Below are 23,325 nucleotides of genomic sequence, written 5' to 3'. Positions count from 1 at the left end.
CTTAAACTTGAAAGCTTTGTAACTGTTCTAATGATGTAACTCATGATGTAACTGTTCTCATGATTCAATAAATTTTTTTAAAAAAGAGAAAGATTATAAACATGTATATTAACCCCCCCAAAAAAAACCAACAAAGTGGCCCCCAAGCTTTAGGTGCTCATGCCATAGTGTAGCATTTCCTGCAGTAGGGTGAACTGTATCGCCCCCCAAAGATAAAAGCCCATGAATGGGATCTGATTTGAAAATAGGGACTGTGAAAATATTATCAAGTTAAGATGACCTGCTGAATTAGGATGCTAAATGGGATCCTAGTTCAGTGGTCAGAGTTCTATTAAGAAGATGTATATTTGACACAGATATAAACACATGAAAGGTATGTGACAACAGACTTGCAAGCCCAGAACAGTCGCCAACAAGAGCAAGTAGGAATGAAATAGAGAACGGTCAGGACAGATGTGGTCTACAATGTACCTAAATTGAAAAAAGAATCAGAACACTGTACTGTGTGGGAAAATATTCCATTGTGCAGTGATGGCAAAGCATAACAAACAACTACATGCTATTATGCCCTTAAGCAAACTTCTGTATGCTTCAGACTGGAGGTAACTTTGTAACCTCTCCCTTGTCAACACTAATCAACTACCTTCCCTCACCAGGCACTCCCAAAGCCCAGAATCATGGTGTGCAGATGCCAGCAAGGTCAAAGAATTACCCATGACAGGCACCAAGAGGTGAAAGCAACAGCTAGCTGAGTCCACAGTAAGCTCTCTACCACTATACAATCTCTCCAGCCCCAGTTCCATGTATATTCTGCCTCTTTCCAACTTACTTCATTTCTGGGTTTAACTGATAACTCAGAAATTTGTTGGAAAGAATGCTGCTGTCTCAGTTCACACTGGTTTGAGCTGAATGAATCCAGAAAGGAGAAAAATGTGGCTAATAGATAATCCCCACTTCGTGGGACTTGGAACTGCTGTTAAGAATGCATTTATATTTCAAAAATCACACTTGCCCAATCAGATTGTCACGTTAATCCCAAGAAATGACCAAATATGATTAAAATCTGGGTGTTGCCTTGACCCTGATAAATCACCATCCAATGACCTTCACTTGTGTGAAATTTCATGCATATTCTGTTATTTCTTTTCCTTTTTTCTTTTGGTGGTTTTTGAACCACACCTGTCAATGCTCATGGGTTACTCCTGGCTCTGCATCCAGGAATTATTTCTGGAGATGCTTAGGGAACCATGTAGAATGTCAGGGATCAAACCCAGGTCAGCTGTATGCAAGGAAAGCGCACTAGCCACTATGTTATCTCTCTGGCTCCAATTTCATGCATATTCTGCCCCTTGTTAACTTATTCATTTCTAAACCAATAACCTAGAAACTTGTTAGCAAGAATTATCTTTCTCAGCAGATTTCCCAAACAGTCATACCACCCCTGTCCCCACCAAAGAATGTGCCAGAACATTCTCATGACTGGGGACTCTTGTGGGTAAACTCAGGTATACCTGGGAGGGGTGCTTTCTGCTTGCTTAAGAAAGTGAGATTCCCAAGAGGGAACTGTGATTTTGAGTTTGTTTTTCTGAAAAGGGGATAGTAAAGCGAAACAAGTTTGGGAACCTCTGCTCAAAGGCACATTCACCCTCAGACACTTTGGTCTATTTCAACCTTCACTGCATCACTGTCATCACCGTCATCCCGTTGCTCATCGATTTGCTCAAGTGAGCACCAGAAACATCTCTATTGTGAGACTTGTTGTTACTGTTTTTGGCATATCAAATACACCATGGGTAGCTTGCCAGGCTCTGCCATGAGGGCAAGATACTCTCAGTAGCTTGCTGGGCTCTCCGAGAGGGGCGGAGGAATCAAAACTGAATCAGCCATGTGCAAGGCAAATGCCCTACCCGCTGTGCTATCGCCCTGTCTTTTCCTACTCTATCTCACTAGTATTTGAATTCTTTCCTGAAATGAAGTCAAGAAGCCTGGACTACCCTCATCCTAGACTAGGCAGGGATAAAAGCTTTGGTCCCGACCAGATTTTCCAAAAAGAAGATTCTTCTATAATTGTTTTTCAAAGAGTCTGTTTTACTTATGCCTTGATTTCAAAACCTACCTTCTAGAATTGTGAGATAACAAATTCTTATTGTTATAAATTACCCAATTTGTGCTATTTTATTACAACATGAGAATGATGAAGACTTCCCTTCTGTGTGGGTGGGACCTATGAAGTGCTTCTGAGTAACAGGACATGGCAATGTGTTGGGTTGTCACGCCCATGGTTATATGATGTTATATAAGAGTGTGTTAGCAGACTCATCCTGAAGACTATCTTTCGCTTGCTGAGGAGAGAGACGATTCCATGAGTCCTAAAACTACAAAAAACTCTAAGAAATTAAATTCCAGCAACAACACAGGAGGAGGGAAACAGATGCTTCCCTTGTTGGGCACAGAGACGAGCCTGTAGTCCAGCTGACATCCTGACTGCTATGCAGAGGTCCCAGCTATGCTGTGCCTGGACGTCTGATCACAGAAATCATGAGCTGATACTTTTGTTAGCTTGTTACTCAGCAAAGAAAACTAATACTCTTGAACAGTAGCATAGCAAACTGGCTTTGCACTTTCTCTGTTTTTTTCCCCTCACATCTTTTCATATTTGCTTGCATCTTTTCACATCAAGTAGCTTCTTGCAACAACTTCCTCAGAGGAAGGTCACCTTCCAGTTCCTGCTGCCAGAGTCCTTCGGGCTAAGGTCCAGGTCAACCCTTCAGCTTTATCTCACAGCATCCAAAGCCTAAACCTGGGATCCCTCCAATATTAGGACACCAGACCAATCTTGCTCAGAGTCCTATTAATGTACATTTTCTCTAGGCTGGCAGTGAAAGAATGAGGAGTGACAGTTCAATACAAGGAAACAGTTAACTTAAACAAATCTCTTACCAATGTTTCCTCTCCATATTCACAAATTTCTCTACCTCTTGATCTACTTCCAGGGTTTAAAACTCAATGAACTGATCACGAAGCACTTTGGGGGGAGCTGAGGGATGTCACACTCTGTGATGCTCAGGAATCACTACTGACAGAGCTCAGGGGACTATAAAGACTGTTAGGGACTGAACCCTGGCCAGGCTGTGTGCAAGGCAAGCATTCTACCCAATTTTTTTCTGTAAATTCTATGCAGAGGAATTTGTCTATCATTCTAGTCTGTTCTATATATTGTACTGAAAATTCTATCAGAATTTTTCTGCAAATAAAGGCAGGAAAAGTGCCACTTATATAATCTCTTTTCTTTTTATTTGCAAATTGCAAGATAAGAAAAGAGTATGATTTAGTGCTACTGTTCAGTTCTAGCTGATTTTTTTAATCAATGAAATTTGCATTTTAGTCAATTATCAAGCCTACTGAGTTCCACTTAAAAATAATGATTTAATATTCTCAAATAAATGTATCTGTGTATTCCAAGGAAAAATATAGACAAAGGAGCCAAGGAATCAAAGTACTTCACATTGTGTAAAAATTATATTTATCGGTGAGAAAACATACCCTAATTAAAATTTTAAAAGCTCATTCACTCACCAAACAAATATTTATTGAGTACTTCTAAGTGATAACCACATAATTAATTTTTTTATATTTCATTTTGATTTTACTTATCCAGGTGGCTTTTAAAAAACCATGGATGAGAAGAAAGTTCCATAGAAGGCTGAGTCTTAGATAAGCCTATTGTCCCACAATTACCTGAAAAGGCATTGCTATAATATCTCGAGAGTGTCTGCATAATATCTTTTGAGTGCTGGGTCCATGGTGCTATCTTTCTGTATGTTTTCACACGATGAACAAGTTGAGAACCACCATACTGAAGGGAGAGAGTGTCCCCATGGTCTTCATAGAGTTCCTCAAATAATCTAAGCAAAAAAAAAAAAAAAGAAAGAAATGAATAAAGAAAGAAAAGCTTGAAGCTGGTCCAAAGAAACAGACAGCTGAGTTCAACACTAGAAACCAGACAACCAGAAAACCTGCCTATACAAGGATGGTTGAAAATGCTGGGCTGCCCCTTTTCCTGGTCCTGCAGGATATAAGGACAGAAGCCTTACTGAGAACTCTCTCTGCAGTGGTCTCTTACTGGGAACTCTCTCTGCAGTGGCCCCTTACTGAGAACTCTCTCTGCAGTGGCATCGGAAGTGCACAACCAGGATCAGCCTCTGAGTGAATTTCGTGATCACCCTGGCACCAGTCTGCAGCTCGCTCTCCCTGAACACGTGCTTCCCTATTCTTGCTCTTTTCCTGCAAAACCATTCCTGTGACTGGACAGACAAGCAGTTGCTTTCAGGATAGGATCTGTCATTTTCCAGCCTGCGGGCTTGGTGTCCATAAAGTTCTTTCTCAGCTTTCGTCTCTGTGTCTCTTTGAGAGGCAGTAGAACTGAAGCTTTAACTATTATGAGCTCACATTCTGAAGTAAGGGTGGATACTTCTGGTAAAAATATTTATGCATTTAATATTCCTTTTTTACATGTATTATTCGTATTAATTTGCTTGTGCTTTGAGTTTCTGACTCAAATGCAGAATTTCTCTAAGGAAAGAAGGAAAGTGCCTGCCATAGAGACAGGCTTAGGGGAGGGGCTGGTGGGAGGGAGAAATGGGGACACTGGTGGTGGGAAATGTACATGGTGGAGGATGGGTGCTGGAACACCTTATGACTGAAAGTCGACCATGAACAGCTTTGTAACTATATTTCAAAGTGATTCAGTTAAAAAAAAAAAAGAATTCCTCTGAGGATGCAGAGAGCTAATACAGGGATTAGGAGCATGCAGACAATTCCTCACACCAGGATGCCCAATGTGGGAGCTAAATATCTTGATGATAAATACTATTACACTATAATACAGCAACAAGTTACAGAAAAACACTAAAAAAGAAGCAGAGGCATCAAAACTAAAACCCACCAAGACCAACTTGGTCCTAAGCATATTACAAGATTTGCACTTTCTGCATCCGACCAGATAGATTTAAAAGAATTTCTATTTGCTTTGAATCGTCTTTGAAAAAAGGACAGATTCTTGTCACAGACAGACCATATCCTTTGTTAGAAATATGTACAGTTTTGATTCTGTAGAGATAAGACAGTGGGTATGGCATTTAGAGTTGCACATAGATGAGCTGGGTTCAATCCCTGGCACCAAATAAGGTCCCTGGAGCCTGCCAGGAGTGATCCCTGAGAGCAAAGCCAGGAGTAAGCACCACTGGGTGTGGCTCGAAAGCCAAAGGAAAAAAAAAGAAGTAAAACTATGTTCAGCTTTAGAATCTGTGTATCCTCAGATGCCTTGTTGAAATTTTCAGTGCAGTTGTATCTCTGGATCTGACAAACTATAAGCTGACAGAAACTTACATGTGTCAGGCGAGAAATAATACAATAGAATTATATTTTCAAGAAACAGTACTTCATGCAATGCCAAAGATCCAGTGAACAGAGAAATACTGCTCTCTAATCCAGTAGCAAACTTTCAAGTCTGAGACATTTTATTCAAAATGTATGAAGGCATACTATTTTTTTTTAATTTGTTTTCAGGCCACGTTTGGTGAGGCTCAGGGGTATAGGGTGCTGGTTCAGCTGCATGCAAGACAAGCACCCTATTTGCTATACTATCACTCCAGCCCTGAAGGTATACTTTTTTAAACGTAGTAAAGATTTGGTGCTTTTTAAAATAAAATCCAGCTTAAGCATTTTGGATTTATCTAAAGAACATAGTTGTTTATTGACAAATCACTAAAAACTAAATAAAATAACACAATGAAATACCAGGTAAACAAAATAAAAGACAATACAGAAATCTTTCACAAAAATAATTATTACAAAATTAATCTGAATAATATCTTTTAGCAATATTATCTTGAGAAGCAAAAGAGCAGAAACCTTCATAAAGGTCATTATTTTGCTTTCTGCTATTATCAGTATTTAAAAGATCAGAAGAAGGCTCACCTAACTGCATCTGTATCAAACTGAAGGTTAGGTTTGTCAATCAGTCCCAAGGAATACAGCTGATAAGCCAGAGCACATTTTCCCACCATAAACTGTGCTGTGTTGGTGCGATCTAAACAGTCCACACAGTTGGTTCGAAGAACTCCAGTCTAGAGAGAAACACCTAAACTTTCAACATTAATCAGTCACTAAAGTAATTCCACATTACTTCAGATTTCTATTTAAAAAGAAGGGAGGGAAGTAGCATAAGGAAAAGGGAAAGAAATAGCTGTAGGTGGGATATTATTCATGAACATATGTAATTTCTTAATTCTCAAAGGGTTTCTGTTCACTTAATATGGCTGCAACAGCACTGAAATTTCTTCTGTAATTGAACAAGATAAAACAAACAACATTTCTCAAAATGCACCATTTGCAAGATATACACATTTTTTCTTTACCCTACAAACCAAATATTCAGTAATTGTAGCCATATCATTCTTTGAGCATCACTTATATATACAGTGCCTATATATGATTATTTTCCAAAGTCATGTTAGTATAGCCTTTTCAAAGTTCAGTTTGTTTCTATTTCCACTAAAGTCAATATACAGGGAAAAAAACAACAATGGGCCATTATTATTTCAGCTGCACATTTTTCATACAAGTTAAATACTTACAGTGAGATTTTTTTAAAGTATTATCAAATGATTGATAGTTTTGCATTAAATAAGAAACATCTTACTCAGCTGTTGCTTAAAAATAATCACACATATACTGTAGAAATAAATCTTCCACAATATTAAAACAATGTTTATACCTGCAGCCGACCAGTGGGAATCACACACCCGCCAAGTTCATTCCACCTGCGTTAAAAAATACACTCTTTAAAAAAGAAAAACTTGTCAATACTTGTCAAATGATCTATTTTTTTTACTAGTTCTTTACTAAGACTCACAGAATCAAAGCTATACGGAGTTGAATGCACCTGAAAAACTTGGCTGATTCCAATTACTTCCATTCTTTCAAGTAATAAAGCAAAGAACTGAGATGGAAAACTCCCACGTTCTCCTCAAAGGGAGAGTAGAAAAGAAGCACCTAAATTTGCCCCAAAGTCCCACACTCTATCCTTTTATCATGGTGTTGAGCCAAAAACTCTTGTTTTAACTTCCTGTTAAGTCACTAGGCATATAATAATGATAATTAATAATACTATTAATAATAATAATAATTGCAAAATATCTCTCTAGGAGACTCTTCCATGCCAATCCTTCCCCACTTAATAGCATTCATTGCTTTTTCCAGCTTTGCTTCACGGAATTTTCCTACTTTCCTTTCGTGTTTTTTTTTTTCCTTAGGCCAAGGAATGCACAGGGATAGTTTGTTATAAAGTGCTAAATAACTATATTAATGTTCTACCTTAATTATTTAAAATACTTTAGTTATTTAAGAGAAGGAATAATGCAGGAAAGAATTCAGCGCAATAGACCTGACGACTGACCTTAGACAGGCTGTCTGCAAGGCTGGCCACTGGCTGGTATTTTACCATACCTGGCATTGCTCAGGGTTTATTATTTCTGACTGCAATTGGGAATCACTCACAGTGGTGCTCAGGGGATCATACGTGGTGCCAGAGATGGAACTGAGTGACCACATGCAAAAGTGCCTTAACCCCAGTACTATTTCTCTAGCCCTTGGCTCGTATCTGGAACTTGGCCTCCTCCCCTTTCCAGAATAGATTAGAGAGGCCTCACTGAACCTCAACTGTTTGTAGAAGCAAGAGGATTTAGCTGAATCTGTTCTTTCCTCTTGGGAGACTGGAATTTGATCATGTGACTGGCACAGGGTATTTACAATGACCAACCTCCACTAAAGAAAAACCCTGGCAAGTGAGACTCTAACAAGCTCTCCTGGTTGGCAACATTTCATACATGCTGTCACAATGAGAGGCTGGGGAATTTCATGTGAATTTTGTGGGCTCCACTGGGAGAGAACTCTGGAAGCTTGCACCTCACTTCCTTTTGATTTTGTCCCCTTGTGTCTCTTTCCTTTGCTAATTCTGCTTTATTGCAGCCATGAGCACAGTGATATGCTGAGTTCTCAGATGAATCATAGCAAATCCCTGAGCCATGGGGAGGGGTGGTTTTCGGGATCCCCACCACAGACGTCTTCAATTAATTCTCTACCAAATACAAATAAAAACAAAAGAATTACTCCCAAACATGCACACTCATGGTTGGTTGGCAGTTATTTGGTAATATGCTTGTTCACAATTATAGTTCTCTATGCTAACAGACAATAAAGTGCTGGAAATATGTAATGTTGGCTCCCTACAAGGCAAATAATACATGAATCATTGATCTAAATAGGCACACAAAATACTAATAAAGAAGGATTACCTGTGAGAAAATAGCTATAATATAATAATGATTACTGCTTTCATAAAAATGTTAGACTATATTTAGCCGGTGCAAAAAAGTACATATTTCTGTCTCTTTAAGATGGAAAAACAGAATGAATTCAATGCATACATTTTCCTTCACATCAGTATTTTACATATTTATTCCACAAACCAGAAGATAAAGATGCTACAGTTTTTCTCAAGGTACATAAACACCAGAGAAAGTCCTCTGGCTACAGTGAACCACCACAGTTACCCGAGCAGTTTACATCTCCACAGGAATAAATCTGTCTTTGTTCCAAGGATTAGAAACTAGTTGCTCATATTTAGGATATTTTTATCCATAAGAACTAAGCCGTTGAGGGCTGGAGCAGTAGCACAGCAGTAGGGTGTTTACCTAGCACTCAGCTGACCCAGGTTCGATTCCCAGCATCCCATATGGTCCCCTGAGCACCACCAGGAGTAATTCCTGAGTGCATGAGCCAGGAGTAACCCCTGTGCATTGCCAGGTGTGACCCAAAAAGCAAAAAAAAGAAAAGAACTAAACCGTTGATATATTTTAACATTTTAAACTCCATACATACTTTTCATCTGGTCGCAAAATGCTACAGTAAGAATCAGGGCGGTTTACAAAGAAACCTGTTTTCTTCACCACATTTTCGGCTATCACATTGAGTCGATCAAGAACATTGCATAACTTGCTAAAGAGGGGAAGAAAAATGAGAAGAGTAAGAAAAACCCAAATTTTAATACCTAATTATCCTTATAATTAAAGCAAAGTTCAGACAACAGAGATTTAAATTTTTATATCTCAAGGACTGGAATTTGGGCATGTGCCTGGCAGAGGCTACTTACAATGACCAGCCTCCAATAAAAGCCCCACCACTGAGACTTCAGCACGATCTCCAGGCTGGCAACACTTTAAACATGCTGATTACAAGGTACAAGATCTGATGCAAAGAGACACGCCAACCACTAGTGAGTCTTAATTTTGGGACTTTTATTACATCCCTGGTAAGATTTTTCACAAGACCTTATACCCCTCAAGTGCCAAGTCAGTCAAGTAAGTATGTATTCATAAAATTACTGCAAAAGGAACACAGGGCACAGTATTAGTGACAGGGGAAGAAAATACAGGAAAATAATGTGACAGGTACTGACTGAAATAAGGCTTACGCTCAAGGAAACAGCACCAAGTGCAGGAGTGCACTTGTTTATGTATTTAAGTAAATACATAAACATAAATATTTATGTATTTAGGTCAGTGGTTTCAAACCTTTTACACCTGAGGACCAATCCTGGAAAAGTTATTAATAACATCTGGAGTAGGCCAATGATTTTCATTATTTTCATGCCTTTTTCAGATCAACAGTTGGAAGTCACTTACTTAGGGCCAGAGAAAAATCACAGTGGGTATGGCAAACATTGCACATACCCAGGTTATATAACTGACTCAGATTCAATTCTTGTCACCTCATATGGTCTCTTGGCACCAGGAGTGATCCCTAAGCACTGAGTCAGGAGTAAGTCTTGAGCACTGCTAGGTGTGAGGAAGGAAAGAGGGAAGGAAGAAAGGGAGGAAGGAAGAGAGGGAGGGGAAAAGGAAGGAAGGAAAAGAGGGAGGGACGGAGGGAGGGACAGAGGAAGGGAGAGAAGGAAGGAAGGAAGGAAGGAAGGAAGGAAGGAAGGAAGGAAGGAAGGAAGGAAGGAAGGAAGGAAGGAAGGAAGGAAGGAAGGAAGGAAGGAAGGAAGGAAGGAAGGAAGGAAGGAAGGAAGGAAGGAAGGAAAGGAGGGAGGGAGGGAGGGAGGGAGGGAGGGAGGGAGGGAGGGAGGGAGGGAGGGAGGAAGGAAGGGTAAAACCTTAAAACAAACCTGGTGTTGTGTGAAACATAGTGCATTAACAAAAAGACAAAGCAAGTTAAATGAAGTACAGTTCAGGAGCTGGAGAGATGGTACAATGGGTAGGACACTAGCCTTGCAAGTGGCCACCCTGGATTCAATCCAGACATCCCAAATGGTCCCCTGAGCACATCTAGGAGTAATTCCTGTGTACAGGCACAGGAGTAATTTTTGAGTATTGCCAGGTGTGGCCAAAAAAAAAAAAAAGGAAAAGAAACAGAATAAAATAAAACCTTGGATGAAATAAGCTCTGAACCACATATTGAAAGTTAAAAGTGGGAAAGGGACCCCAAAGGTAAAAAACAGGACAGAAGCTCTGGAGTGGGACCTTTGGCTGCTGCATTGGGGCAGAGAATGAAGAGTTGTTTTTCAGGTAAGGAACTGACCAGGAAATAAAACAAAAGGTGCTACATTCTGGAACCAACCAGCAGGTATGGGGACACTGGCAATGCATTAAGAATGTAACTGCAGGCTTGTCCAGAATGAGACCATTTGAAAGTGCTGTCTTCCAAAGTGATTAAGGAGACTGAATAAAGTAAAAAAAAAAAAAAAGAAAGGAAAACTAGTGTCTTTAAAGAAAAGTAGTGGATTAGAGAGTTCTAAAATGACTAGATAAACGACTGAAATTTATGACTATAAAAAGAGAGGGCAAAAAACGAGTATTCTCATTTAACTTCAGCACTCAAACCATATCCTAGCAGCAAAACAGCCCTGCAGGCTTGCTAAGGAAACTAAGATCAGCACTTACTTTACCACAGAAATCAGCTTCCACACTTCACATCACAAGCAAAGGAAAATCTAGGAATCAGACATATGACTATTCACCTTTTAGTGTACTTGGCCATATCCCAAGGAATATAGACAATTGTATGTTCAGGAGGCAGAAACTGATTGAGGTAGGTCACAGCAGCTACAAGCTCTTCACTCAGAATTCTCTCATGCTTTCTTTTCTCTCGTTCCTTTAGCAAGAAGGAGAAATTTTCCATTACCATCATCTTAGATCAGAAAAACAGAGTCTAACATTATAACTTTTGACCTTAAGGATAGATAAAACCCTTCTTAAATTGGATGTGGCGAGAAAGGGACCCTCCTACACTGCTGGTGGGAATGCCGACTGGTGCAGCCCTTTTGTTAAACAGTATGGATGCTTCTCAAAAAATTAGAAATTGAGCTCCCATTTGACCCAGCAATACCACTCCTGGGAATATATCCCAGAGAGACAAAAAAAGTATAGTCGAAATGACATCTGCACTTGTATGTTCATTGCAGCCCTGTTTACAATAGCCAGAATCTGGAAAAAACCCGAGTGCCCAAGAACAGATGACTAGTTAAAGAAACTTTGGTACAACCACACAATGGAATACTATACAGCTGTTAGAAAAGAATAAGCCATGACCTTTGCATATAAGTGGATCAACATGGAAAGTATCATGCTAAGTGAAATGAGTCAAAAAGAGAAAGACAGACATAGAAAGATTGCATTCATCTGTGGAATATAAAGTAACCGAATGGGAGACTAGCACCCAAGAATAGTAGAGATAAGTACCAGGAGGTTTGTTCCATGGTTTGGAAGCCGGTCTCACATGCTGGAGGAAAAGGCAGCTCAGATAGAGAAGGGAACACCAGGTAAAGTGTGGTTGGAGGACCTGCTCGGGTTGGGAGTTGTGCACTGAAAGTAGACTATAGATCAAACCCTCAATATCTCTACTGCAAATCAAAACACCCAAGAGGAGAGAGAGAACAAAAGGGAATGCCCTGCCACAGAGGCAGGGTAGGGTTGGGGGGATGGGGCAGGGGGTGGGAGGGATACTGGGATCATCAGGAGTGGAGAATGAACACTGGTGGAGTGATGGGTACTTGAGCATTGTATGACTGAAACACAAACACAAGTTTGTAAGTCTGTAACTGTACTTCATAGTGATTCACTTATAAAAAAATTTTCACTGAAATAAACCCCATCTATTAAAATAATACAAATGCAACAAAAATTACTCATTGAATTAAAGTCTGCAGATAATGAGCTCTTTAAGAGATCAGAGTTCTTCCTGCTACCCACTGCTCACCCTATATACCTTCCCTATATATTTTCCTTCCCTTCCCTTCCCTGGAAGGAAGGTTCCCATCTCCAGCAGCTGAAGGCCACATCGGAACCTAGCAGGTCCGAGTGAGGAAATCTTCACACTCACCTAGCAAAGAGCATTTTCACAGTCTTCATGTGGTTTTGAATTTGACTTTGGTAAAACTGAGTGCTGATAGAAAGTAAAGTACACATGATAACCTTTCAGTACCTGAATTGCAAGCTGAGGTGGTGGGTTAGGAGAGGGAATCTGGGAACACTGGAGGAGGGAAGTTGATACTGGTGGTGGGACTGATGTTGAAATATTGTGTCAATGCTGGGGAAAGTCATCCCAGATAGAGAAGGGAACACCAAGTAAAATGTGATTGGAAGTTCCAAGCGGGGAGGGAGATGCACGCTGAAAGTAGACTAGAGACTAAACATGATGGCCACTCAATACCCCTGTTGCAAACCACAACATCCAAAAGGAGAGAGAGAGAACAAATTGGAATGCTCTGCCACAGAGGCGGAGTGGGGTGGGGGGGATGGAATAGGGGGGTGGGAGATATACTGGGTTCATAAGTGGTGGAGAATGGACACTGGTGGAGGGATGGGCTCTTGAACATTGCATGAGGGAAAAACAAGCACTAAAATGTATGGATCTTTAACTGTACCCTCACTGTGACTCACTAATTAAAAAATAAATAAATTATTAACCCCCCAAAAAATATTGTGTCAAAAACTCAACCATGAATAATTTTGTAATTCAACCATGAATAACTTCATGATTCACGGTGCTTTAATAAAATAAAAAAAAAGGGGGGGGAAGAATTTCCATCCAATAGGGGAAAAGAAAGAAATTAAATTTTAGGTTTGTGATGCAAAAATACCCAAAAATCCTTCTCTGATATAATGATAAGCCCCAAGCCTGCTGACTTCCTAAAGATCCCCAGTAGCAATACTAAAAGGCACGAGGATTGCTGCAGATGTCTGTCAATGAAAGCCTCAAACTTCTACAACTGGGATGGGATAGAGGGAAGAACAGAGTATAAGATAAAGGCCAACGACATTTTAAAGGAGAATTTAATTTAGAGCCTTTATGTGGAGGTAGAAGAATGAGGGAATATGCCTCAGCATCATTCTTTGTGTACGCGTGCATACACACACACACACACACACACACACACACACATACTTGGATTCTTTCATTACAAAGTTATAAGGTCTTCCTCCAAGTGAACTACATAAGCAACTTTCTTTATCCTCCAAATAAAATAATGGAAGTCAAAACCACCAAAATGTTTTCCACTTCACAAAACTGCAACTTAGTCCTCCAAGTGACTCTCTTGTTCATCATCAGTTATTACTGGGATTCTTATGACAACAGAAGAATAAACAAGTATAATTTAAAAACCTGCTGGCAGGCATTTAAGTATTCAAAACTAAATGCACACTTGAGAAATCTTGGAACGAACACTTTACAATTGCACAGATGTATCAGATGTCATTTCAATCTACATATTTAAATACAGAATTATTTCCAATAATTCCCTACCACTGTAGAGAATTATAATTAGGTCTCCATTTAACTATAACTTAAACACACAGTATGCAAACTCTGTAAAACAAGAAGAACACCCACTAATTTAGGGCAATGTTTATATTCTAATCATGACTTGCCATTTAGTACTTTAGCAACAATTTATTTCTATGCTAGCAATGTCTTATTTTCTTAATCAGGTATCAGAAAAAGTGCTCATGAGGTTTTCATTATTAGAGTTTTCCAATTTTAAGTTTTCAGTGAGGAATGTATCATAGCTACTGTTGGATACAGATTGTGGGTACTTGTGACCCAGCTTGTGCCTAATTACAATTTTCTGAATTGAATTTGCTTTTACAAAGTCAAATCCTGATAGGACCCAACAATCACATAAGCCAAAGATCAGCAGCAAAACAGAAACAGACTGACTCACTGCACATGGTTCCCCCTCATTGATGCCCTTCTGTCTGAATGGCCACTTTCAGGCTCTTGGTTAAAACATACATATGTGCGTACACACACACACTCACAGAGCACACACACACACACACACACACACACACACACACAACCTGCTCCTCTGAACCCATACATAAAACTAAACCATCCTCTCCCAGCAACTGACTCCCGACTCCAAGTTGCAGACAATCTTCAGAACTACTTTCTCTTACAATCTCACTACTGCCATCCTCGTATCTTAGATTAAGTCAGTATTATTAAGTTTTCTGCCTTCACAATCTCTTTTGTTTTTTCCCCCTGTTATCTGTTCTTTTGTTTAATTTATATTTTATTCGTTCACCATGAATTATAAAGTTATTCATGATTGGGTTTCAGGAATACAATGTTTCAACACTAATCCCTTCCTTCCACCAATTCTTTCATTTTTATCAGAGCCTCAGCCAGCAGGGCTGGAGATTAATACAGTGGCTGGCTGAATCTCAGTCACTGAGATTCTTGAGTCTGGCAATGTGCTGTTTGGTGTTGGTGGCAAGGGGGGTGGGCATCAAGGCCACACCTGTCAATATTCAGGGGACTTGCAGTGTGAAGGCTTGAATTCCGGGCTCCACACATGCTAGGCATGTGTTCTGCTATTTGTACCGTTTCCCTGGTCGTAGCCATTTCCAAAGTCTCCTTTATGTTCAGATTGCTTGTTCTAAACACGCCCTCAATTCACTGATGCCTACTTTCTCCATCAGCCTTCTCTGCTTTCTCCCTTCTTACTTATCCTGCTTAGATGCCAGTCCACTTCCATTACAGTATTACCAATACCCAAGAGGTTTTTTTCCTAATTTTCATATTATACCTATCTCACCAGACAAGGTGATGATGGTGAGATAGGTATCCTTTCATCCTGCCTGCACAACAGAGCCTGGCAAGCTCTCTGTGGCATATTCGATATGCCAAATACAGTAACAATGATGGGTCTCATTCCCCTTACCCTGATAGAGCCTCCATGCAGCACTGCTGGGAAGAACGAGTAAAGAGAGGCTGCTAAAATCTCAGGACTAGGATGAATGGAAACATTACTCGCGCCTGCTCAAGCAAATCGATGATCACCGGGATGACAGTGATACAGTGATACCTATCTCACAAAACTAAGGGAACTCAAATAATCAAAGGAAACACCTCTTCTTCTTGATCTTTGATGAAGTTACTCCCACCACCACCACGCACACACACACACCTGGGTACTCAACTCACTGCCACCACTTGCTCCCTTTTATCCCACACCTTGGTCACTTGAACTGGTGGGTTAAGCAGTTCTTCCAACAAGCACTTCTCCCATTCTCACCTGAACCTCGTCAGCAGATTTGTTGTTGTCGATCATTTACTTTATCATGAAAGAAGCTTTCCCTTAATTAAGGAAATGCATTTTAATCTGCCCAGGAGGAACTATCTAAAGAGTTGGTGGTAGAAGGGCTTGTTGTGATCATTTATTCTCCATGCAGCTCCAAGCTGTCCAAAACTAAGGTAGAATTTCACCATGTCCTACCTACTTCACCCATGGAAACCAGGAGCATGGTACATGGCATAGCTCTCTTCCCTTGTCTTACAAACAGATCACCCAGTTTCACAGGTTCCCAAGGAGGAGACCAAAGGGCAGTGGATCAGACCAATAAACAGGACAAGGACCTGCAAGTCTCTCCCCAGGGGAGAGGGAGAGGAAGCCTGTTGACTTCTTGTTTAGGAAAGAGCTGTCCCAGGTGACTGGATTCCACAGTCACACTGATGCGCATACCTTCACTAAATTCAAGATGATGATGGGCGAGCCAAACCTCTGAAGCATCTGGTCAAAGTGGAGTGCAGCCACATGCGCGAACGGATCTGCCTGGTCCACTGTGGGGAAGACAAAGATGAATGTACAAAGGGACAAAACTCCACTTGTGGGAATGAACGCATGCGAGTTAGTTTTGCTTTATCGTTTTTAAAGAAATATAATTCAACTTATTTTCTAGTCATTTCACTTCCCAGTGTCCTCTCGAGGATCTTCTCAGACACTCATTCTCCTTGTATTTACTGGATTTGAAATGAGCCTTAAATTACTAAAGTGAAATCTGAAAAAATTTACCAACAGCCAAAATTTAAGAAAAATATAAAGTTATTGCACAAAAATAAGCATGTCCCTCTTTTAAATTCTCTACTTTCCAGCACTTCAATTTAATTAAAACCTAAGAATTTATGAGTGTTCTGGGACAAAAGATCATTATCTATAAATGTGGGTAAATAAGAGCTAGTATTAAAAAAGATTGTTGCACGCACATGTAATAGGAGGCTTAGGCATCATAGTTGAAATGTCCTGAGACCAATATAAAGGAACTGAGCCTCTAACTTGGACATAAGAAGAGTAGCTTCCGGCAGTAAAAGACATTACAGAAGCATCACAGAGTATTTGTTCAGTCTCCACTTCATTTGCAACATCACCCTGCAACAAAAGGTACATTTAAAGATTTTATGTTCCTAGAATTTTTAACAGAAAAAATTCCATGTACAATAAAATTTTAATTTTTATTCATACACTATCTTAAAAGAGGTCCGTATTAATCAATAAACAATGCATGCACTGATGAGATGAAAATCCATTAAAATGCAATAAAAGCAGTTAAAAAGTAGAGAACAGGAAAAACAAAATTAAATATCTAATAACACAAGAAGCAAAGAGTTGCTTGAGAGACATAATAGGAGAAAAGAGAGAGGAAGGAAGGAAGGAAGGAAGGAAGGAAGGAAGGAAGGAAGGAAGGAAGGAAGGAAGGAAGGAAGGAAGGAAGGAAGGAAGGAAGGAAGGAAGGAAGGAAGGAAGGATGGAGGGAGGGAGGGAGGGAGGGAGGGAGGGAGGGAGGAAGGAAAGAAAGAAAGAAAGAAAGAAAGAAAGAAAGAAAGAAAGAAAGAAAGAAAGAAAGAAAGAAAGAAAGAAAGAAAGAAAGAAAGAAAGGAAGAAAGGCAATTATATGAAATTGTGTAGGAAATCAGGAAGAGCAAGAGAAGTGTAGTTCAACTCTGATGACCCAGGAAGACAAAAGAGAGAGTCAAATAATGCCTGACAGGCAGGTGGAGAAAAGAGGCTTCAGGAAGTTTTACTATAACAGCTTATCATAAGAATAAAATAAATAATAACTGTAGACAAATTAATAATCTGTCGATATGATTATTGAATATGAATGCTCAAAATAACATAGCTGTGACAATCTATTTTTTCTTAAAGCACCAATTATAACTCTTTATTGGTGATATAATTTTAAGAAGAATGTTTTCTTCTTAAAAATTTTTTAAGCAAGATCTGTTTTAAGATCTTGGTACTGTTCTAACAAAGATAAAAAAAACCCAATGTATCATGAGGCTGAGGCATTGGTAGGGTGCTTGCCTCACACATGGCCAACCCAGGTTCAATCCCTAGCATCCCATATGGTCTCCCAAGTACCACCAGGAGTAACTTCTGAGTGTAGAAACAGGAGTAATTCCTGAGCAAAACCGGGTGTGGCTCAAAATATAAACAACAACAAAAACCCAACGTCTGACCAATCACACATCTTCTTTAGCCACAAGATGTCTATATGAGGTATGAGGAGAGAGAGAGAGATTATTTTTTTTAGAGGCGAACAGAACACTCTCCTTGACACAACATCAGGCAAGGGCGGATGTCTTGCTCCACTTGGTTTAGTCTTCTGATCAAAGATCAGAAATCAATGAGTGCTCTTTTCCTTTCTGCCTACTTAGGCCTCGGGTGGATGTGCTTTGCTATTTTAGTTTTTACATTAAATATACAATACAGATTTTCAAGTATTACAAAAAAAGTCACATCCTTCAAGACATTAGACATTTTGTAACTCCCAAATGTGTTACATAACTCATATGAGAGCTAAGTTTTCAGAAACATGTGTATTAGTAATTTTACTCAGAAGTTTTAGATACTCTGGAGAATTAATAATTCTCTTCATAACATCCCAAACTAAGAAACTTTCTGAAATTCCACTTTGTTTCATCAACCAGGAAAGCAAATACACAGGGTGAAAATGTCTTCTGTTTTCCCAGCTTACCTCACAGTTTGCACCTCTCTTGAGAAACCGCGTCCCAGCAAATTTACTGGATCTCCTGGCTATAAGAGTGACATATACTGGTCGTCCATAAATCAAGAGCTCTTAGAAACCAAGTTAAAGCTGTTCAGCGCTCATGACTGTCACATCAAACACTAACAGAATTATTCGCCTTAAATACACACTCAGATACCTTCAGTCCATTGAGTTAAAGAACATCAATAAATTCTACCCAAGAATGCACTGTGTCTATTTCTTCTGGCAAAAGGTCTTAAAGCAAAACTGAACCACCCTGTTGGGCAGTCTCCATGAATTTCAAGGTAACGGTAACCAGTTATAGGGTGAACAGCTCAGGGAAACCTGGTCTCTTTCCTTGTTGCCAACCAACAGATGTAAAGCAGGTATAAAGAGTCATGCCTTTCTTTAAGCATGATAATGCTCTCAAACAGAGCATAGGCCACCTATAGAATATTTAAAGAAAGACATAGTTTAGGAGACTGAGGGGATGGAATGAGTATAGTACTGTAAAAGCCATCCAAACTGCAAAAATAAAATGCTGCAAATTAGTAATGCAACACTGCAAATTAGTCAACATATAGCTAATTGGTTTTGTCTCTTATTTAACCTTCTGTCCCTCTCAGAGAGCCCCGAAAGCTACCGAGAGTATCCCACCCGCAGGCAGAGCCTGGCAAGCTACCCATGGCATATTCGATATGCCAAAAACAGTAACAACAAGTCTCACAATGGAGACGTTACTGGTGCCCGCTCAAGCAAATTGACTGATGACAGTTCTTTACCCTTCTAAGATTCAGTTTTATCTTCTGTAAAATGTTGCCAGTGCTAATACAGTAATTTTATTAGGTGGTGGGGAGCCACTGGTTCTTTAACATGTGTAAAACTAGTGCCTGTCCTATAGCAAATGTTCAATAAACAGCAATCATTTTTATCACCATAGAGACTTCCAGAACTTATTAAAGATTTGATAACTCAAGATACATCATATAAATGAATGAGTCTTAAAACTATAATCCAGGGAGCTACCTACTATTTTTATTTTTACAAGAGAAATATTTATTGTGTTTCTTATCTGCTGGGTCCTGACTGCTCTCTGGGAGCACCACACCATTTAGAAGCAGCTTTGAGAAACTGCCTTCAGGAGTTGCGACCACTCTTGGAGTCCTCAGTGGTTAAAGTCTCGTGTTGTTTCCATCCAGACTTTACTTTTCCGAAACAGAAAAAGTAATTTAGGGTTCACTCATGGAGTGAACAAATGAGAAGGCAACAAGCAAGATTTTTAAATGCCATGTGTAAATCTGACTATTCTTCATTTCAAAATCCCCGTGTCTTCATCTAGTCTGTCCTCTCCCTCCCTTGGCATACAGGAGGTAGTACTGGCACTGCTCAAGGTCACTGCTCTGCAGCTGGACCACTTGATCTTATTCTTCCAAAATCTTCCTGGCACAGCAGCGCAATGGCAGAGCCTGGCAAGCTACCCGTGGCATAGTTGATATGACAAAAACAGTAACAACAAGTCTCACAATGGAGATGTTACTGGTGTCTGCTCGAGTAAATCGATGAACAACGAGACAACAGTGCTACAACAGTGCTACAGTGCTACACCCACCCACTTCAGGAGCTCAAAACAACCATTCCTTTAGAACTTCTAACATTTTTTTTTTTTGCGTCACACCCAGCGATGCTCAGGGGTTACTCCTGGCTTTGCACTCAGGAATTACTCCTGGCAGTGCTTGGGGGACCATATGGGATGCCGGGGATACGAACCCGGGTCGGCCGCATGCAAGGCAAACGCCCTACCCACTGTGCTATCGCTCCGGCCCCCTAGAATTTCTAACATTTTTTAAAAAACAAGTGACACAGGGTTTCGAAAATGTCAATGCAGGATATACAAATGTCCTACATGTCTCAAAAAAGAGGTAGGCATTTGTAGAAAGAATACCTTTCTGCCTTTTAAGACCTTTTGCCATAGTAGCACTTTCCTAGAAGGTTTCAACATAGAAATCAAATGATGAATCAAATAATGGACGTGAAAAAGGGAAAGAACGCACTTATAAAATGCACTCCTTAACTTAGTGAATGGTCTACCTACTCCCCTTTAATTTCTCTTCCTTCTACTCCCAACCTTCATTACATTATGATAATCCACTGCTATCTTTCCCTAACCCTCGTCCCTTGCTCCAATCTTTTTTAACTTAATCCATATCCTAGCAATGGTGGTGAACTCAAGTTTCCTAAATACTACTTTGTGTCACTTTCTTGAGGAGAAAAAAACAAAACTCTCTCCTGACATGCCAGTATCAAACCCAAATCCTGGTCTCATCATTAAAGTCATCTGACGACTTACCCAGTGTGTATCCTTCCTTGTCCCTGTGTGTGGAGGATGCTTCCATGAACTTCCCTACCTTTATACTTGTGGTGCTTCTGGTACCCATGACTTCACCCCTTTTTTGCCACTAAGGCCTGCTTTAGTTCAGCACCCAGGGAAAGTTCTACTGTCCGTAGGAAACTGCTCCATCCTCCCCACCAATGACTGCTCCTTCTCTCAGATAGCTATGTTCATTATTACCTCTATTACTTTCTGAGCACGTTGCACTTTCTCCCTTGCTATTATTTATCTTTTGTGTACATAACAAACTGGTTCAAGTGTGGGATGTAATCCTCTATTTCTGCTACAGAGCGCTTATGGGGAAGTTTTCCTGTTGGGTGCATAGAGTGATCCATTTAAATCTTAGAATTCAGATACAGCTTTCTACAAATTAGTATAACCTAAGTCTTATCAATTATTTTAATATATTTTAATGAAAAGGATACTTGACTGGCCACAGAATCCATGAATAACATACAGTAGCCAGTCACGATGCACAGTATTTTTAATTATATCCAAAAGGTCACCATTCCACACATACTTCATGTAAGGCTCACTACTGATCCCAAACACACCTGAAAAAGAAAAGCTGGTATCAGAAAAATAGCACAATTGGCTAGCATCTGGCTCATTTTTAAGTTCTAAAACATGTTTTAAGCTGTAAGATGACAGGTTCATAGCTTGTCAATTTTTGGTGGATTTGATCCACATCAGTACAGAGTGCTGGTGATTCTACACAGTCAAAAAAATAAACATAGACTTTGACTTGATAGAGTTTAGGGAAACAAAAAACATGAATGAGGCAGCGAACTGCAGAGAAGTAGCATGGAGTAACAGCTTAAGATCACCCCTTTTACATTTCACCAAAAATCTAGGGTTGAATGTATCCCATGAAAATCTGCCACCATACCATTTTTGGTAGGACCACAAATAAAATTACATGACATTCGATAATCTCTATAAAAACAAATTGGTACAACTTACCTATATGAAACAATCTCATGTAAGGACACAGATCAACAAGGGTTGTAAATAGGAGGGAAATGTGAACAAACACATGTGATGCTGCACTGACATACATTAGACTGGCTGACAATCACCTACCACTTCTGCCCTGTGTAATTAATCCTTCATCTTCAAAGATGTCAAAACTCTCCTGGCGAGTCTGGGTAGTTTCGGATTTTAACATTTCCAGGGGCATTCTCAAGATAGTCAGATTATATTGAAGTGAGTGGGACAAATCATAGCTGTAACTGAGAAAATAGTAATAGTGACAATTACTAAAGCAAAACTTATTTTCATAGTCTTAAGATCCCATAACAAATTAAAACTTAAAGGAATTAGACTAAATTACTTAGCACCTGTTACATTCCCTGTAATAGTCTTGCTCAAATAAGCATAGTAAACCACAGTAAATGATACATAAAATCTAAAACCATTGCATGATATAAGTACTCTTGTGACAAAAATACACAATCCTGTCTGAGTAAACCTACATTCATTGATTTGCATCATCATATATGTTCTACTTCACATTGAAATCAATATAATCACATGGGTGGTGCAAAGAATTATATAAGTATCTGAAAAGAGTCCTACAGAAATTCACAAAATACATTGCAATAGTGCATGACCTACCCTCCAAGTTACCTATGAAATAAAACATTCTGTAAATCACTCATAATGGTCCCATACAGACCTCATAACAAAATAGAAATATAAACAAATAATACAAGCCATCACAGTGAACCATGATTCAGAAGAAAAATAATCACCCAAAATATAATAGTCTGTCAGAATAAAATTTGGCTTTTTGGCAAATACTCAAAATTCTTATTTCAAATAATTTATTTTATAGGTATTAGCAACTTTTATCATTGTAGCACATTATTTAAAAAGACCTAGAATTGTTTAGCTTTTATATAAATTTATAAAGTATTTTAGCAGTCATAGTTTTAGATTAGAATCCTATTTGGAGATACTGTTTAACTATTTCCTCTCTAATTTATTCATAGAATTTGAATTTTTTATCTGTGAAATTCAATGTTACAACACCACATGAAGTTATTAATTTTACTAGCACCCAATCTCACAAGGATAAAAGTTATATTAAAGCAATTAACTTCCTCCAGTTTCACATCATGGATGGTACGATCCACTCTTGACAGTGGATGCTTTTTCTGTATTTCATGAATAAATAATTAATTATATTAATATTAATAATTTTTAAATATCCTTAAAATATATATTCCTTCTTAAATTATATTCAAAGGAAGTAAAAACAAAAAAGGTATTCCCATGTTCATAGGAACATTATTTATAATAGGCAAGTCATGAAAACAACCTAAATGTCCAACAGTGAATGAATGGTAGAGAAGTTGTAGGAAAGATGAAGAGATAAAACAGGAGTTAAGGGCTTGTCTTCATCGCTGCCAACCCCAGTTCAATTCCACAAACACCATAAGCAGCAGATCCCAAGAACAGGGCCAAAAAGTAACCCCCAAGCAGCACCAGTGTGGCCCAAACACCCCCTCCCCCACCCCACAGAAAAAAGGAAGT

At 39.3% G+C, this 23,325-nt stretch overlaps 1 protein-coding gene across 1 annotated transcript in view; it reads right to left on the bottom strand.

The window, feature by feature from the left end:
* The window catches only part of FIG4 (FIG4 phosphoinositide 5-phosphatase), a 131,967-nt gene that overhangs the window by 78,058 nt on the left and 30,584 nt on the right, over positions 1 to 23,325 (bottom strand). Inside the window, exons 6-15 of the mRNA XM_004605717.2 lie at positions 21,871 to 22,019; positions 21,213 to 21,341; positions 18,387 to 18,487; positions 16,615 to 16,777; positions 16,094 to 16,191; positions 11,084 to 11,217; positions 8,944 to 9,060; positions 6,779 to 6,824; positions 5,980 to 6,128; positions 3,739 to 3,905 (exon numbers count right to left, since the gene is read on the bottom strand). Coding sequence (XP_004605774.1) covers positions 3,739 to 3,905; positions 5,980 to 6,128; positions 6,779 to 6,824; positions 8,944 to 9,060; positions 11,084 to 11,217; positions 16,094 to 16,191; positions 16,615 to 16,777; positions 18,387 to 18,487; positions 21,213 to 21,341; positions 21,871 to 22,019 — 1,253 coding nt within the window. The remainder of the gene's footprint in view (positions 1 to 3,738; positions 3,906 to 5,979; positions 6,129 to 6,778; positions 6,825 to 8,943; positions 9,061 to 11,083; positions 11,218 to 16,093; positions 16,192 to 16,614; positions 16,778 to 18,386; positions 18,488 to 21,212; positions 21,342 to 21,870; positions 22,020 to 23,325) is intronic.

This window comes from Sorex araneus, chromosome 4 (genome assembly GCF_027595985.1).
Source record: "Sorex araneus isolate mSorAra2 chromosome 4, mSorAra2.pri, whole genome shotgun sequence".
Classification (NCBI taxonomy): Eukaryota; Metazoa; Chordata; class Mammalia; order Eulipotyphla; family Soricidae; genus Sorex; species Sorex araneus.
Note: the sequence above shows the minus strand (reverse complement) of the source record. Positions and strands in the feature narration are given on the sequence as shown.